General features: G+C 48.4%; 1 protein-coding gene across 5 annotated transcripts in view; it reads left to right on the top strand.

The window, feature by feature from the left end:
• LOC102381982 (zona pellucida sperm-binding protein 3 receptor-like) overlaps positions 1-15,911 on the top strand; it is a 28,325-nt gene extending 12,414 nt beyond the window's left edge. The window contains exons 1-12 of one of the 5 annotated variants that reach the window (XM_025205549.1): positions 2,139-2,257; positions 2,298-2,319; positions 7,171-7,359; positions 7,870-8,061; positions 8,512-8,700; positions 9,510-9,692; positions 10,368-10,547; positions 11,453-11,635; positions 12,277-12,465; positions 13,026-13,205; positions 14,023-14,222; positions 15,132-15,911. In XM_025205549.1, the coding sequence (XP_025061334.1) occupies positions 7,254-7,359; positions 7,870-8,061; positions 8,512-8,700; positions 9,510-9,692; positions 10,368-10,547; positions 11,453-11,635; positions 12,277-12,465; positions 13,026-13,205; positions 14,023-14,222; positions 15,132-15,290 (1,761 nt within the window). In that variant the 5' untranslated portion in view covers positions 2,139-2,257; positions 2,298-2,319; positions 7,171-7,253 and the 3' untranslated portion in view covers positions 15,291-15,911. Of the gene's footprint in view, positions 1-640; positions 821-2,079; positions 2,258-2,297; positions 2,320-3,500; positions 4,424-7,170; positions 7,360-7,869; positions 8,062-8,511; positions 8,701-9,509; positions 9,693-10,367; positions 10,548-11,452; positions 11,636-12,276; positions 12,466-13,025; positions 13,206-14,022; positions 14,223-15,131 lie in introns of those variants that run through there. The other 4 variants (XR_003094335.1, XM_025205547.1, XM_025205546.1 and 1 more) reach the window with 4 other exon arrangements.
• Positions 15,912-18,432: the final 2,521 nt, after the last annotated feature.

Genomic DNA, 18,432 nt, shown 5'->3' with positions numbered 1-18,432 from the left:
GGCACCCCACAGCAGCCTTGAAAGGATCTGAGGGCACCCCAGGGTACTGTAGCACCTTGGCTGAGAGTCGCTGGTCTAAAGTGTCCAGTGTCCCCTCCTGGGAATGTCTCTTTCCCACACACAGAAATGTTCACAACCGTGTCAGTTCTCTCTTCCTCCGGGCTACCTGCCTTGGAGCCCAAGGCCTAGCTGGTGCTAGAGTCTCATTCCCACCTGTTGCTTCCCTTGCCCAGCTGATGCATCTCTCAAGGTCTGGTTTCCAAAACAGTTGCCCTAATATCATCCCTTTAGGCGTGCAGTCCCCTTTGCAGACCATATTGAGAGAGTTTATGGGAACTCTCAGAGCCTGTGACCTGACCTCTCAAGAGGAGCGCAGGCTGGAGGTAATAGTGTTGAATCGTGCTCACCCACAAACCCACCGGCCTTACAATTGTAATTCGGCCCTGCTCGTCTTCCCAACGTCTTCCCAGCTCTGGTACAGGATGACACAGTCTTCTGTAACTGTCCAAGGAATTGAACTCTTTCAAAAGCCTACAAGAATTCAGCTAACATGAAAAATAAATTGGCAGCCCGAATGGTCTCGGTGTCTATTGTTCCCTGTTTTAGTCGTGAGCCTCATGTCTTGCTTGTGTATCCTCAGTGGTTCGCTGCCCCAGACCAGTGATTGAAAATGGACGAATGACTACCAGCAGGCATGTTTTCCTATATGGCACCACCGTGCAGTTTTCTTGCAGCGAAGGCTACATGATGGATGGGAGCAGAGAGAGCCAGTGCCAGGAGGGCAGCATATGGAATCCACCTCTGCCGTCTTGTCGTCCGGGTAAGTCTCAGTGATCACCGACTGCTCCGTCACGTGTGCAGACCCTGAAGAACGGTGCCTGCAAGGGACAGATCAGGGACATGGAGATGGGAAGAGAGAGGGGCCTCTGAGCACAACCCTGAGAGCTAAGGACCCTCCCTTGCCTGTGTCCTGGACACCATGTCACTTGGAGTTAGTTCATCAGCTAAATGGAGGCAGTAAATGACACGCCTCAAAGAGGTGTCAGGAGGTTAATGAGCAAAGTGCTAATTATCGCTAAGCCTGCATTCCCAAAGCTGCCCCAGCTGCATGCTGCCAAAGAAAAGCACCTGCGAAGATGAAAAAGCAGGCATGATTGATCACGCATCACCGCATGATCTGTCCACATCATCATCCCCCTTTTACAGGGGAGGAAACTAGAGCGTGTAGAGCTGAATGGCTTGTTGAGGCTCTGCAGCGGTTTAGGCAGTGGCAGACTCGGGTGCTTTCACCACTCAGCCATTCAGTCTCCCAACTGCTAAACCCTCGTGTAAGAAGGGAAAAAAGCACGCAGTCCCAGTGTCCGAGGCGAGTGCTCTGCCTTACGGAAAGCTAGTGTTACTGACTGATATGCTTTCCTGTTTGTGGAAAGAGCCTATTTTTGACCCTGAGATTCCCATGCTTAAATCTGCAAAGCTGTGCATATTTGCTCTGTAACTGAGTCAATACCAGCAAATGGAGTCCTAAAAAATGAGGGTGGGAAGGGACCTCAGGAGGTTGTATCTAGTCCAACCCCCTGCTCAAAGGAGGACCAGCCCCAACTACATCGTCCCAGCCAAGGCTTTGCCTAGCTGGGTCTTAAAAACTTCCTCCGCCTCTGTGGGTAACCTGTTCCCGTGCTTTACTCTCCTCCCCTGGAGAAAATTCTTCCAAATATCCAACCTAAACTTCCCTTGCTGCAGCTTGAGATCATTGCTCCTCGCTCTGTTCTCTGCCACCTCGGAGAATAGCGAGGGCTCCTCAGGCTCTTGCCGTCTGGCATTGGTGTCTAACAGAGGTGTTGAAAGAGAAGCGGGCATTGCAGTACAGAAAGGGGCTTGGTGAGCTCTGCCCGGGAAGCGCAGGCATCCACAGCAGGGGACGGGGTCGCATTCTGCCCCTCGCTGAACTCCTTTCCCATCTCTGCCTATTTCCAAGCTAAGTCAAAGCTGCTGTAGGAAATACCACTGTTTCAGGCATCCTGCCTTTGCATCTTCTCGTCCTCTCACTGATGTGCCACCTGTCGCACGTTTTCCTTTCAGTTCAGTGTCCAAAGCCAGACCTGCGACATGGAACAGTGACGGGCAAGCAGGTTGAAAAACCGTGGTACAGCATGAATGAAACCATTACTTTCAGCTGCCCTGAGCAACACCGATTCTTAGCCTGCTGGCATCTGTTTACGACTGACACGTGGACGATCACTTGTTCTGCTGACGGCAGGTGCTGACACGTGGACGATCACTTGTTCTGCTGAAGACAGGGGGACAGAGATCCCCAAATGTGTAAGTGCCCTAGTGTGGTTGGGTTTTTCCCCTGGTTCTGGTCTGGCAATCCCCAGCTTCAGGGCTTCTGATGGGCGTTCACTGACGGTCAGGAAAGTGGTCTTCCTCTTGTGAATGCTTTACTGGTTTCTGAAGGGCTTTTCAGCAGTGGACATTGGGCACAGCTAAGGCTGAAGGTTTTGATTGGGGTGTGACTGTGTTTCTGCTGGGTCTGAGAAGCCTCGCAAGTTCCTGCCTGGAGGGTCTCGCTCTTCTGCTCAGCATCGGACCAATTGCCCAGTCTGGGGTCGTGGGGGGATGTTTCTCTCTGGCCAGACTGGCACAGCCCGTGGAGGTTGTTGCCCTTCTCTGGAGCGTGGCGCACGGTCCTTCTCCTAGGATCCTCAGAACTTAATTAAGCAATTGTTTCCCTGTCGCTGCAGTGAACGGGGCAAGGGCAGTGCCTTTGTTCCCACCGCTGTTACCTGTGGCATCTTGTCATATCGTCCTGGCGTTGTGCACTGTCATTGCATGTGAGGGTTTAAAATGGATGCTTTCAGTTAATGGTTGCCTGCTAATGCAGGCTGGCCTCCATGTCTCCTGAGCCCCCTTCCCGTCCAGTTGTCCTGTGTTTCTAATTGCTGTTACTGCTTACCTGCTCACTTCATTCAAAGATGAGCCTGGAGGGAGCAGTGCAGGATATAATGGAAAGGAGGCAGACAGTGTTTTCTTCCTATGTAATACCAGCTCCACTAAATATATAAAAGGTGTAACATGTGGTGGATAAAATTAGCAGCCAGGCAGGAGAGCTTGTGTGTTCATGTAGTCTGTTCCCCCGGCGCACTGGATGTAGCCAATATTATGGCCATTTAGTAAGCAACTTCCAGTGTATTCAATGCAGCATAAATGTGTGGGAAGACGGTGACTGCTGTGTAAGGAGCTCAGTCCAAGTGTTTGATCCTGAAGGTTGCTCAGGACCTCTCCCAAAGGTGCTTAGTACTGTCAGCTTGCAGTTCGCTGTAGGAACTGAGAGCGCACAGCACGTGCCAGAATGAGGCCCTGTCGCACACAGCCAGTGAGACACGGGCGCACGTTCAGTGCAGGGTCGTGGCTGGGACAAAGGAAGGAAGTGTACTTGAGGAGAAGCCCGTGCATCCTGCAGCAGCATCACGTGTCCTCGGTTTCTTTTTTCTTCCAAAAAGGTGAAAGAGGATGAGGTGTATAAGATGGCGTATGACGTTAAGGAGTTTCGGCAGTGTGATAGTTCTCTGTTACAAGTGAGGATCCTGCAGGAAATGCAAAACCTGAAGCTGGAAGTCAAGAGCCTGAAGGAGGAAATCAAACTTTTACAATGAGCAGCACAGACCTGTGACCCGCATCAAACCAATCACAGCTTCTTTGGATCCAGTTCATGAGATCTGGGTGTGCAAAGCAGAACTCTTTCCTGATTTCACAGCCTGTGCTAATACTCCTGGTAGGCCTGAGTGCAGTGCCTGCTGCATCCAGGATTAGGTTTTCTCATGCCAGTTGTTAAGGATTCTCTCGCTCCTTCCCTCCTCTCACACGTCTGAGCCTCCCAACCATACGATAGGTATTTTAGGTCATGCTCCATCTTTTAGGGGGAGGGGCAGGTGGTTAATCGAGATTTGACTGAATTGCATGAAAGTAAACGTTTAAGTGAGACACGGTTCTGATCCTTTGCAAGTGGAAACTCACACTACCAACCTTCCCTCTTGCAGACATCACACAACCAACCACTGCTCGTATTTAATCGCAGTGAATTTGAACCGATACAATCAGTGCATTTTAAGAGTTGCAAAGATGTCGCTGTGTTTTACTTGGAAAGTGCGAGGGGTTGCAAAACCCAGTCTGTCTCCTAGAGTCTGGCTTTCAAAATCTCTGCAGGTTTCCTGCCTGCTTTTTATGGAGCTACATTTGATTGGCACCTGCTTGGACGTCTCTCAACACCATGCGCACAATAAAAGTACGAGGTGAAACTTTGCCTGCAGAGGAAGGATGAGATGAGCTATTGTCTCACTGCCCGAGAAATGAGATGGCTTTTTTCTTGCCTGCACCTTTGTGATTAAGTTGCTTTTTGGTCACTCTTGCATTCCAATAAAATGCCATTGCATTAACACCTGCTCGTCATGGGTTTGTAACTCTTGTTCCATTTGCTGTGAAGTGGAGAGATGCCATTGTGTTTTAAGCAATGGTTCTCTTGATTAGGAAGAAAGCACTAATAGCTTCAAAAGCCTGGCAGAAGTTTCAGCGATGCCTCTAAGGGCTGACTGAGCCGTAGAGACTGGCCTGGCTTCTCCCACCTAAAGCTGATCAGGGCTGAAGTGATGGGTAAGGCAGCGTATTTGTGAGGTATCTACCCTTTCACCGCAGGTACCAATTTGATCTATGGAGAGACAGGGGGAACGCTGGATTGCAGCACCTCCCATCTTTTGCCACTCTTTTGTGAGCCAGGGATCACGCAGTGGTTACACCTTTAGTGTCATGAGAGTAGGCGAGGTGATTCACTGCAGGGGTGTTTGGTCTATCAAATAAGGAGGAAGGAGCCTTTAACAGCCTCCTGTGTGTGAGAACTCCTGGTGTCTTGAAGACGTTGTTCTGGCAGGGGTAGAGCAGGAGGAGAGCTGCTTTATCCCAGTGGTGCTATCTGTGTGTGCCCACGTGCTGGCCATGCTGCATTCCCATCCCGGGAGATGCCTTGGCTGTGCACACCTGGCACGGCCAATGCCTTGCTCTGCAAACAGCACCCCTGCCAGCAGCAGCATGTGCATCCCACAGTGGCTCTGCCCTCCTTCATGCTCTGCTGATGCAGTTAGGGCACCTGCAGCCCTTCTGTTACTGCCCCAACCACAGGGATGTCCAGTGCCTCCCCCTGCACCTTATGTGCAGTGCACCAGTGCCTCCCCCACAGCAATGCAAAGGGAGCTGGGCAGCACACAGGCCCCGCCTTGCCTGTCCAGTCCCAGGGCTGCAGCACGTGTTGCTGCTTCCCCTTTCTGTATGTGCCCACCCCCAGTGAGGGAGAGGCAGGCTCCCTGTACGTGGCGCTGTGCTCAGTGTGAGGGGTGGCTAGTGCCCTGCCAGGCAGCACCCTCACTGTCAGTCCTGCTCTCCAGCCTTGGCTCTCACCCAGCACCATGGAGGCATCTCTTTGCAGGTCCTGGCAGCTCCTGGGGACATGCGTGTTTGTGCTGCTGCCAATGGGGGCTCTTGGTGAGTTGGGGGTGAACCTCGCTCTTTTATTTTTTCTCCACCTTCCTCTCCTGTCGCCCTCCCCACTTGTGTGGCTCTTCACCCATCTCCTGGGCGGGCGCTGGAGTTCCTGTCCAGATCCTGTTTTCTTGCCTAAATGTCTCCTGCAGTTCCCAGTGTTCATGGGAATTTTGGTCATTTAGACCCTGAGTCCACCAAGGTCTCGTGCATGTTTGTAATTGCTTTGGCCTCCACGGGTCCCTGACAGGTTTGTCGCAAGTATGTGCTTATCCTGAATGACGGGCAATTTGTCTACCCACTGGCTTAGTCCGAACAGCAGCTTAACCGTATTATAAAGATGCACCAAAATGAATGCGTCAACCAAACAGAGGCGCTTCCCAGAGAGTCTTTTTTGGCCTCTTTCCCCATGCGCATCCTCCTCCCACAAGGAGAGAACTCATGTTGGGGCTGCATTGTCTTTTGCTGTTTGGTAGCGAGCAGTGTGAGAGATTAGTCATGGGTTTGGGGTTTTTTTAGTCAATGATGTTGCTACTTTATATAGGGCTCTGTGCAGAGGAACTAGGAGACTTGCCTGCCACAGGGACTGCAGCTGACTAGCTGAGGGTAGGGGTGGGAGACGGGAATTAGTCAAAATTGTGGTCTGCAGTGGGGAAGCTGAGATCCTTCTGAAGAGCTCTGCAAGGAGATGCCTGGACCCTGGGAGACGAGATCATATATGGGTCCCCGGAAACACATTGTGGAAGACGAGGTTCCTGTTCTTGTTGCTACATGGGTTTGGTGATGCCCGATTCCTTCCCACTCCAACAGCTGGGATCTGGGCATGTTTTTCTCCTGCCCAATTAAAGCAGGATTTGGGCATGTTTTTCTCCTGCCCAATTAAAGCGCTGCCCTACATTTCTCTGATTTTGTGCATGTGCTTGTCTGTGATGTTGATCCGTGACCTCTTTTTGAATGTGCTTAGTTCTTCAAATGAATGGAATTGAATCAGTCACGCACTATACCATCATCTGCCTACTTTAAGGAGATACTAAGGTACCAAGTGAGCAAACAAACCCTTATTTGTTCCATCTGATTTAATTATTAAAAATCAAAACAACACTTTCAGGTGTCCTGGCAGCTGATCTTCAGAAATCTTGATTTTTTTTTTAGTGTATTCCTTCGTTTTATGATTGCAAGTAGAATTCATTCTGGACCTGCATACAGGGAGGACCACTATTGCTGACTGTCTAGAAACAATAACTTGAATTTTGTGATGTTAGTACTTTGCCTTTTTAAACCAACGCCAACCAAGATACCGTCTATCTTCCAGATATCCTTCATGTTAGTACCTTTTGTATAACTAGATTAAAGGCGCTACATGTAGTTACAACAGCCGAGAAGCTGATCCAGGATTGAAGCCACCGTGGTTTCGCATTGAAACCCATTTTACCATTGACTTAAGGAGAAGGTAGGGGCTAGAACTACAAAGATGAAAAGGCAAAATCCTGTCTGCAGTGCTTTCAGCAGGAGTTTTGTCACCTGTTTCAACAGCCCTGTGATTTTTCTACAGCTATGTTTCTTGCACGTGCTCACAGAGGAGGTATAGTCCTCTGAGTCCTCATGCTGTTTTTTCTTCTTTTTAAATTTTTTTTGAACTCTTAGAGAGCTGTAAGGACCCACCTAACATTCCTCATGCTTTCCAAAAGAATTATGTTGGCCAACTGATTCCACCTGGGACCGTGGTGATGTATGGCTGCCACAGGGGTTACGAGTTCATCACTGGAATCACCCAGGGGCGTGTTACTTGTCTGCAAAATTTTACGTGGTCTGAAGTACCAAACTTTTGTCAGAGTAAGTATGTCAGTCTTTTCCCTAATAATCTTTGTTATAAGTGAGCACAATTATTGGCTATTATGAGGCTATACATCTAATCAGCAGCTGGATGCTGGTCAGCTAAGAAAGGAGGATTGGGCAGTCACTGCTTTTTTTCTAGCTACTTTAATTGAACATGAAAAATCAGGACTGTAGTTCTCCATTGGGGGTGATATTTGTTACTCCCATCCTTTCCTCCTGGGTACAGCATGGTACTCGCAGAGTGGGTGGTGCACAATCGTTCTGACCGGTGATGACCAAATGTCCCCAGCCAGCAGCATTGGACCGCGTGCCTGCTACAGAAGAGGCACTGAGAGTTCGTGACCCACAGGACAGGCCTGCCCCATTCGTGGCAGGAAAAAAAATTGACTTAAAAAATGAACCTCCTCAGACCTTCTGGGGAAATGCCGCCACCCTGAGAGCATGAGCCTGCTGCCCCCAGCACTCCAGCTCTTATTCCTCTCTCTTGTTCTTGGCGCTGCTTCCCAGGAGTTCAATGTCCACCTCCACAAATTGCAAATGGAACGTATGCACCACTGCCGAAAGCTGGAGAAGAGAAATACGCATATGAAGATGCTGTTACCATTGAATGCGATGCCGGGTATGGCGTCAATGGCTCTACTCAGATTCGCTGCAGACACGATGGCTCTTGGGATCCCAGAGTACCTGACTGTGTTCCAGGTGCGTATAAAAGGGGAAGCTGTGTCACTGGGAGATCTCCTCTTTCAGGAGCAGACAGACAGCTTCCCACACTATAACTCTTGCACTGTGCTCAGATCTTTCCAAACACAGAGAAAGAATAGAGTCTCTGCTTTAAAATCCTGAGAAGCCTTGGGTGATTTCAGATCACCAAAGTCAAACACTAGGAAACAATTCTTCACCTCCACAGAGCAGGTGAGTACAGAGATCTTTTCATCCTTTTCTCCCCAATGCAGCAGAGGCCCTGCAGAGATGAACCCTGAGGGCTGCCAGACTTGCACAGATCTAGTGCACAGGGGCACACGCTCTGGGAGGACCACAGGCTTTGCAAATGTGCCATCAGGAACCCCCGAGTTCCCTAAACAGCCTTGTTCCCTTTTCGGAGCATGCTTAGCATCTGTAAATGTGGTATTTTTCTCTGTCATGTTCCAGGTTGTGGGTCACCCCCACGTGTTGAAAACGGGCAGCACAGCCACCCGGGCAGGGGATATTTCTCTACTGGATCCTCGGTGACATACAGATGTCTCAAAGGTTACAAGCTTGAGGGAGAGGCCTCCATTCACTGCGAGACTGGTGATGATGAAGCTGCTGCATGGAGCGGCCCTGTCCCGCAGTGTGCAGGTGATTCATTCTGCCTTGCTCTACAACCCCCTGTGTCACAGAAAGGTGGAAGAGACTGGTGAATGGTCAGCTGCAATAAAACCTCCTAGGGCATCCACATTCTGCTGTGCCACTTGTGATCCTAATGAGCCCTAAACCATTCCAACAACCTTCCCCCTGAGATGCATGCTCATCTCTCCTCTGGTGCCTGCCTATGAGACCCACATCCCAGCTGATGCTGGAGCTTTTTGTCCCATAGATTTCCTTCCAACCTGCACTTGACCTACCTGTTGGTTCCTGGTCCCCAGTCTACCCATCCTGACAGTATCCCTTGCAGCATGCAGTATCGATGCGTTTGTGGGAGCAGTCTGAGCCCAAAAAGCGGGAGAGACCCTCTTGTCCTGACTGAGCAGGGACACGAAGGAACAAAGGCTGTCTGGTCCATGGCATTTAAGACTGCCAGGATAGTTGTATGTGGACTGCTCCTATGCCCTTCTGTGTGTAGGTTGAATCCAAATGCTGAGCTCTGGTGTGATCCGTTCTCTGGCACACCAGCTCTTACTCTGAGCAATAGCAAGGTAGGAGGAGGACACGTGCTGCGATCAGAAGGCTGAGAAATGGAGACTTTAACACTTGTTCTGTCCTGATCTTTTTCTCTGGTCTTGGACCAGTAGCTCTACTTCTCTGCCAACAGTTTCTCTGTTTCTCCATCCCCCAAATAATGTTATTCCTTCTTGCCTGACCCGGGTGTGGGTGGGGAGGATGACTGTTGTTAGATGTGCCCAGCAACCAAAACCCATGCAAAATCTTTCTGGCTTGGTGTCCTGCAGCGGGTCAGTGTCCAGCCCCAAGTATTGAGAATGGAAGACTGAAATCTCCACTCAGCCAGAATTATATCTATAAGAGCAACATCACGTTTGAATGTGATCCTGGGTATGTCATTAGGGGGAGCGAAATGATTTGGTGCCAATCTGACACTAGGTGGAGTCCTCGGCCACCAGTTTGTAGCCTGGGTAAGTATAAAGGATGGGGTCGTTTTTGTTACTTCTATACTAGAAATGCATTTTTGTCACTGATTTTTATCAGTAGTTAAATGCAGCAATGCTCTTTTATGTTTCCATCTGCTTGCACATGGCCATATAGGTTATCTGTCCTCAAAAGAGACACGTACACATAAATGTTGACATTATCCTTTTGGGTGCTGAGTTTGGGTTCCATCAGTTAGTTTTATTAGTGAATATTATTGATTATTAGTTTTGCCTCTGATTTAAATGAGAGGGTCTTGTGAGGCTCTGATGCCCGTAGAGTGCAAGGAGCCTTCAAGAAGTACAGTAGAACTAGAATTTTATAACAAGACCATTGTCTGATTGTGTCTCCTCGTAAAGGGACAAATCTTATGGTTAAATTCATTGTGTGATTTGCAAACAAGGTCACATTTTGCCACTTGATTTCAAGCGTGGGCTGACCCCACACGCCAGCTGCCAGGCTTGTCGCTGCTTGCTATTTGTTTCTTGCACACATTTTGTGCTCAGAGTAGTAAGTATATTTAGGCATGTCTTGGTGAGGGCAGACTTGAAGCCACTGATTTTTAATGGCTATGTCTCTTCCTGCAATAGAGGCTTCTTCCTCAAAATGTTTCACGATTACCTGTGGGTTTAATAGATACCTATGTTTTTCTGCATTGCCAGGTAGCTGCTCCTACCCCCCAGCCGTTGACAATACTAACCAGGTTCCTCGAAAAGAGTTCCCGGTAGGGTCTGCAATCACCTACTCCTGCAGACCTGGTTACGCCTTGATCCCTGGAGTAATTCCCAGGATTACTTGTCTTAACAATTTCACATGGTCCGAAGTCCCGGAGTTCTGTGAGAGTAAGTAACCCCTCTTTTTTTTTTTTTTTTAACCTTAATTGTCTTTGTTTTGACTGATCTGCGATCTCGGCACTGGTTTCAGGAGCTATTTCTCCTAAGACCCTTGGGGCTGGATTTCCAGAGGTGCTGAGCACTGGCAGACCTCTTGGAGTTCTGGGTGTTCAGCACTTCTGATGATGAGACTGTGTGCAGGAGTTTATATGTACTGGGTACATGGTGATAGCAGGGCCAGGTGACAAACTGAATTCACTGTGCAACTCTTCTTCTCCTCACCACAGTCTTCTCTCTGATCCCTTGTGGGTGGGGATGCTTCAAACGCACCGGACTTCTGAGCAGCCTCAAACACTTAGAAACATATTGCCAACTAGTCTTTCTCCCCGTGTGCAGCATTTCCTAGCCCCTCAGCCCTCCTGGATTATATTGACTGAGGCCTAGGGTGATTCTGAAATACCGAATAAGATTCAAAATCTTGGAATCATAGGGTGGGCTGTGTTCGGCTCTGCAACTATAAACGGGCCGATGCCACTTACCTTGTAATCCAAGAAATGGGTGGATACCTTAAATCATCAGGAAGCCAGTTCCCTCCTGAGGCAGGCAGGTGCATAATGCAGTCCCTCTGGGGCTGGACATGATGATCTTGTGGGGTTCCTTCTAGCCCCAGAGAGTCATCGCACCCTGTTTCATTTTGATAAAAAGCCAAGCTTTTTTAGTCACCTCTTGAGGCCTCTTCCATCCTTCTGTTCATCCTAGCAGCCCTTCTCTGCACCTATTGACCTGTGGATATACCAGGGTCTGTCAAAGGTTTCGGATCCTCCCGGCAAAAAAGTCTGAGTCATAGAAATCTTCTCTACTGCAAACCTTCCCCCAACACCATCGTAAAATATTTGTCTGCTGGTGTTTCTCAGAGTTGTACTGTCCAAACCCAACTATTGAAAATGGAGAACTGATCTCGGCCAGTAGAAAGGAACACACGTTTGGAAACCGTGTCGAATTTAACTGCCATTTCGGCTACTTCATCAGAGGCAGTTCCTCGGTTCACTGTGGGGGTGATGGGACCTGGCATCCTCCACTGCCCTTCTGTGATAAAGGTAAGTAAAAATGAGTGCACTGGGTGGGAGAGGGAGGTCAGCTCAGGGGTTTCACTTCTTGTCTCATCTCCAGGGCTTTTTCTAGCTCAGGACTGAATATGTGAGTTGCTGCAGTGCGCAGCCCTTTTTCAGGGGATGATTCTTGTATCCTTTGGATGTTGTTTTCAGGAGAATTTACAGCTCCCCCCCAATTTTCAGTCCAATATTTCTTTTACTTCATATCCTTCCCTTAGTCTTGCTTCCACTGCACTGTAGAATTCGGCGCAATCTTTGCACTTCATTGTGCTTGGGTGGAGAGCGGCAGGGGAGACGGCCCTTCATATGGAAGAGGAGGAGCTGTGGGAAGGTTTAGTAGCAGGTCAGGGGCTAAGCCACTGGTTGGGGGACTTGGTGGCGGGGTTCATAAGTGACAGGAGGGTCAAGTGCTTGTTCAAATGATCCTGGGAGGTGAAGGGCCCATTTGCAGACTGGGGGCCTGATTCTGTAAAGAGCTGAACATCAACTCGAAGCAGATCTTCCCACAACATAAATGCTGGGTGTTGGATTCTCCTGCAACCTCCCTGGAGCCAGCCCTGCCTCTCACCCAAGTCAGCTAGAGTGCTCTCCAGCCTGACATCTTTGCTTTTCTCTTCCCCATGTAGTCTGTGGCCCACCTCCAGCTATCACCAAAGGCAAGCACTCTGGCATCGGCCAGGAGCATTACTCTTATGGATCAAAAGTCACGTACAGCTGTGCTGAGGGCTTATCCCTGATTGGAGAGTCTTCCATCTACTGTACATCAGACAATGGGGTAAATGTGACCTGGAGTGGCCCTGCCCCACAGTGCAAACGTGAGTCTTTCTGCATCATGCTACATTAAACAAAGGTAGTGACTAGAGACCGTGCTGTGCAGGAAGATCGGGTGGTTATCACATTTGTAGGAAGCAATGATCTAATGCATTCCTGGGCAGAATTGCACGGATGCATTCCTGATACGGGAGGTGTGATGTGCAGGAGGAAAAAGAGTCCTTGGGAGCTAAAGCCCATATGCAGAATCCAAACAGAGCATCTTGTTCAGCAACCCTGGTCATGTAAAAAGAGTTCCAAGTATAGCAGAACTGGAAAAAGCATGGGAATGCCCCAGCCAACTTGACGTAGCAGTGGGGAGAAGAGCACGGAGCAGTGTTCTCAGTCGTGCCCAGTGACCGTATTGCTTTTTTTTTTTATAGTCCTAGTCCAAAACAAATCCAATGCAGGAAGAAACAGTCTGCAAGCTTCTATAGATATAAAATACCTTCTTTAAATACAAAGGTCTATAAAAAAAAAAAAAAAAAAGTTAACAAACTGTGATGTTCTTGTGTCCCCTGAGTCTGGGGTTACCTTAACATTGACATCTGTTGACCTCCCTCAGTTGTTCGCTGCCCCATGCCAGTGGTTCACAATGGAAGGACAATCAGTAACAGAACTGCTTTTCTGTATGGAGCCACTGTGCAGTTTTCTTGCAACAAAGGCTACAGGATGGATGGCAATGGAGAAAGTTGGTGCCAGGAAGACAGTACATGGGATTCTCCTGAGCCAACTTGTCAGCCAGGTAAGTATTGATGCTGACCAGCGATATGAGCAGGGGTGACTTCCCAAGCTGCAGGGAGCCTCCAGACAGCCCTTGAGTCACTTTGACAAGGATCAGCCCTTCTCCAGCTAGACTCCCTCAGTGACCCAAGTTTCAAGCTTACCATATGCCTGGATACATAGGTTTGAAGCCACCGGTGCTGACCTGGCCTTTCCTCCAGCGACGATCAATACACGTGGTCCCAGGGTGATTGCTGTGCCTGTAGGGAGGGAAGGAGTGAAGGAGCTGATTCCCAGGTATCTCCTAGATTTCAGGCCTAACTCTCATTGGCAGTGAAATGGGAGCTTCACGCTGAAGCTCATTGTATAAACAAGAGTGTGGGCCCAGGTCCGGTCTGCCTTGTATGGCAGCAGAGGGTATCTAAGTGTCTGTTTGAGGTATTTAGAGAGAACCATTGACTGTAGCATATGATAGACCCTGGTGATGCTGCCACAAAATACCTGATAGACAAAGGACTAGATGGGATTTCAGTCCAGCCCTTCCTGGGCTTCTTACTGGTAGGTACTGTACAGGTGCAGCTCCAGTTCACATCAGCATGTATTCCTCACTGAAGTGTAGATCCTCTTCTCTCTTGAGCGAGAGACTCGTGGTTGATCTGGTGATGTTACATGGGGCTTATTTCTCATCGAAATCAAAACAGCTGCAGTGAAATCAACCATAAGGTGGGAGGAGAGGAGAGGAGGGGGGATGGCTTTGTGCTACAGGCAGCAAGCAGCATTTGTGGGCTATCTCCCCCTTCTCTTCCTGATCTGCCTTCTGTTGTGCCTCTTCCTTTCAGTCCAGTGCTCAAAGCCAAAAGTGGAAAATGGAAGAATGGTCAACCCCACGAGTGAAAAACCGTGGTACAAAGTGAATGAAACAGTCTCTTTCAAGTGCTCTCCGGGATACCAATTTTCAGGCCATTGGTACCTGCCTGTAACTGATACTTGGAAAATTACCTGTTCTGCAGATGGCAACTGGACAACGTTCCCCACGTGTGTAAGTGGCCTAGTGTGGTGGGATTTCTTGAGGCAGCCTGCCCAGGGTCTAGCATGGGACAGAAGAACTGTCTGAACTGTCCTTAAATATGTTTGCTTCATTCAAAAAATGAGCTGCATGACCAGGCAGGAAGAAGTGTCATGGATAAGATGGAAAGGGAAAAAATACACTGATCTGTAAGCAAAGAAATCCCTGATCTCCTCTCTTAATTTGAGAGATTTCTTCATTTTGTAGTGACAGCTCCAAGCAAAATACAAAATGTATCAAATTTGATTGATAAAACATCACATCAGTATAGGGTGTGTGAGCATGTGTGTGTTCTGATTTATTTGAAACCCAGTACAAAGCCAATATTATGACCCTTTAATGAGCAATTTCCAATGTGCTCAGTGCAGCACAGATGCATGAGAAGGCATGGTTTCTGTCTAAAGCTTACAGGCCAAATGTCTGATCCTAAATGTGGGTGAGACCCTCCCCAGAGGTGCTTAGTACTGCTGACTTCCATGGATACGAGGCTCCATGTCAGCCACAGATGGTACAAGACAGCCTTAGGGGAGGGCAATCCGGTCTACTGCCTGGGGCCCCACACTTCATAAAAATAAAAATTAATTGCACTGAATATTTGTATTATCAATATTGTATTAAGATTCTTTCGTTGCAGTTTCATGAATAGGGCAAAGTGAAATTGAAATTGGAAATGTCCGACTTGCTCATAGATCATCACAATTTAAGCCTCGAAGGGGCCCCAAATGAGTCTCTTGCCCAGGGCCCCAGCAACCCTAAGGCCATCACTGGAGGCAGGCATGTGTAGAATCATATCTGGATGCAGAAAGAAGCAAGTGCACTTAAGAGGGTAAGCCCTCATCTTCTGCAGCATAGTCACATACTGTCTTTTTCCTTTCTTTTTAGAGAAAGCAAGGCAGTTCTGCCATGTGTGATGTGGTACTTGACAGCAGAGCTGCTCTGCAGTGCGGTGTGCCCCTGGTGCAACTGAAGTCCCTGCTGGAAGTCCAGAAACTGTATCTGGAGATTGAGAAACTGAAGCGGGAGATAAAAAAACTAGGATAAATACCTGAAACTTGCACCCAAGTCATAACACACTGAGCCTTCTTGGGATATAGTTTGTATAACTGCAGTGTCCGTAGGAGGATGGCAACTGATTTCATAGTATGTGTTAGTGCACCCAGTAGGCTGAGGAAGATTAGCCAGTAGTTGAGGGAGCAGATTACATTGAGCTGAATGCCAGTAGTTTAGAGTTTTCTGCTTTCCTGACTCTCCTGCTAGTGAAGTGAAGTCCATACTCATGAACTAGGTATTTCAGGTTGTGCAGTGAGTTTTTTGTGTGGAATAGTAAATAGAGTCAACCCTCAGATTATTTGTTCATCTAGGAAAACATACCAAGCAAGGAGAACCTGGATTGAATTGCAGGAAAGTAAACATGCAGGTGAGATGAGCTTTGGACCCTCCTTAGATGGAGGTTTACATTGGCCAACCTCAGTCCTGCGGATGGCCCAGAATTCCTGTATGCTCAGTGTAACCATATATATTCAATGCTTTTTGACATGCATATGGGAAATAATACGGAGTGAGTGTTTGACTGTCTGATTTCTGCTAGCCTTCAATAAAGTTTTGGGCACCACCTTTGTGATCAAGCAATATTCATTTGCCAGCAACAAATAAAATTTTAAATCCAGCATAAATCCCATTCCCCCTCGTGTTGTTACTGGTGCTGATATGATCTATGGAATAATAGGGGAACATCCGATTCTAATACTTCTAATCTCACATCTTTTGCCACTGTTTAAAATTATCTGGGAGCATGGGGTCGCATGTACATTGGGTGTAGACCAGCCAGTGGAGGCTGCTTTGTGACTACGAGGAAATTTTTGGCCTGTAGCATAAGTAGGGAGGACTTTTCGGTAGCAGCCGCCTGTGTTTCAGAAGTCGTTCCTGTTTGGAGCCCATCAAAAAGGGGTTAGTGCTTCCATATTGGATTAATTTTCCTTGCAATTTGTCAATGACAGAAAAATAGCTATTTGGTATTCCCTTCCAGGACTAAATCTTAGCTCTTCTGAGAGATACACAGCTGTAGTTAGAAATGGACAGTATCTCCTATCTGCCTTCCTAATGCTATCTGAGCATTGCTAGCTAATCAGTTAATGTTTCCTATTCCATTTGTTCAGACATACTGACTATGAAATCCTTCTATTATTTTCTGAGCCAGCTGGCTTCCTTGATGTACATACAGACATGTAGCAGCTGGTCCAGCAGTACTGAAGTCATTTTCCGTCCTTCAGAAAAAGAGCAGGGCTGAGTTCCTTTCCAGACTAAAACCCTGGGCTACAGAAAGCAGGAGGAGCTGACAGAAACAAAATAGCAGCCATTAAATAACAAATGATCCCAGAAGGAGACCCAGAAATGTTCCCTACATGCAAGTAGTAGGTTGCTGGATCCCTTAAGGGCTACTGAATTCTACTGAATAGGGTTTATCCTCCAGACAGTGCAAGTAGGGATGGAGGCGTTTGAAATCTCCATGAGTTCATCCCAGCAACTGCAAGTTGGATGTGCTAAATGTGCCTAAGCATCTTTCCCGAGAGCTGAAGAAAGAAGCGCCCTCCACAGCAACACGCATACGTGCCCTTTCCCAAGGGCAGACTCTGCGATTAAGGGCTGGGGGGGGACTCAGAATTGAACTTGACCTGTGGTTTGCTACTTTTGAAGATATGCAAGTCTGCTAACTCTATGTGGCGATCACCACACATCAGGGGAAATGTATGGTTTCTTTGCAGGCGAGTACCACTAGATGCTGCTCACTCATAAACCATTAATCCAAGTCTCTGCTTGCTGCTCCTCATGCTGAGTACCACTTGACTGTGCCAGCTGCTCTAGGTACTAATCATCTGCACCATTTCAGATGAAAAAAGGAGCAGTAGGAGTCAGGCTCTAGTCCCCAGCCCAGTTCAGTTTGTCTACTAAAATGCATTCCCTTTAAAGAGCCTGCTTTTACCACTGTCAACAGTGAAAGGTCAGTGAGCAAAGGCAGGATTAACAGTTCTCTATGACAAACACCACGTATTGCGTGCATGTGTATGTGCTTTCATAAAATGGTTTAACAATGGTATTTATTAACATTGCTAATTAAAGCCACAGCATAACCTCTGAGGAAGCAAGCTCTTGCTTACAACATCTTCTGCATCTCTGATTCAGCTAGTATTTGAGGCGCATCTCCACCTGGCCTCCTGTCTAATTAAATCCAGATTCTTAATAACAACAGTGTGGGTTTCAAAATAAAAGGAGTGCTCAGCATGGAGCAGTGTCTACAGAGAGATGCAGTCTTAACCCTAACAAGCTTTTCTGTCTGTCGGTCGGGCTTGGGTATTGCTGCACTATCCAGTGCTTAGGTCATCTACCTGCCCATGGAATCATTCACCTATGATTCCCCAGGCTGCCATTTCACACCTCCTCTGCAGCTACCCTGAACCATACCCGAAACATCCTTGGTGAATGCAGGGGAAGCCACCTCACTGACACTGCAATGATGGGCAGCACTACGGGGTCATAATTAGTTCATTCATGCCCTTCCAGCCTGAGCATCTATGAATCGATGGTGGAGCCAGGTAAGAACGTATGAACCAGTGCAAGGCTTTTTAGGGACAAAAGTCCTCCCTGACCCCCAGTCTGGCATCTGCGGTGCCCTGAGCAGAAAAAGCCCACCCTCCAGCCAGAAACCTGGTTTTCTCAGTACTGGCAGAAGCATCGATGCACCTCAGGTGCAACCTCTGGCCTAGGCTGTGTCCAGTGCTCCAACACTTCAAAGCGAGGTGAAACAGAAAAATCCCCCGGGTGCCAAGAGCAAAAAGCATCGCCCCCAGCAGACCCCCGAGACCTGGGCTTACCAGTGGCCGTCCACACTGCAGGAGCTACTTTTATTCCCCTGCAAGTGCGGAGCCTCCGCCGTCGTGGCCCTGCCGGTGCATCCCGAGGGCTTGCCTGGCTCCACAAGAATGCCCTGGGAAGCAGCCAGAAGAATTACCTAAAACCTCGGGAATTTCTCCCAAATAGGACAGAGGGAAGCCTGTGTCCACGCAGCTCCTTACTCCTCCCTCGCTCGGTCTTGCTGCCCGCGGAAGGAAGGACTTGGCAGTCCCGGGCTCACGCTGCGAAGAGCCCTGCAGCCGGGCTGGAGCCGTCTAGCCATGGGCTCGCTCCG

The sequence above is a fragment of the Alligator sinensis genome, unplaced genomic scaffold (assembly GCF_000455745.1).
Source record: "Alligator sinensis unplaced genomic scaffold, ASM45574v1 scaffold1322_1, whole genome shotgun sequence".
NCBI lineage: Eukaryota > Metazoa > Chordata > Crocodylia > Alligatoridae > Alligator > Alligator sinensis.
The sequence above is the reverse complement of the archived record's forward strand: the minus strand, read 5'-3'. Positions and strand labels throughout refer to the sequence as shown.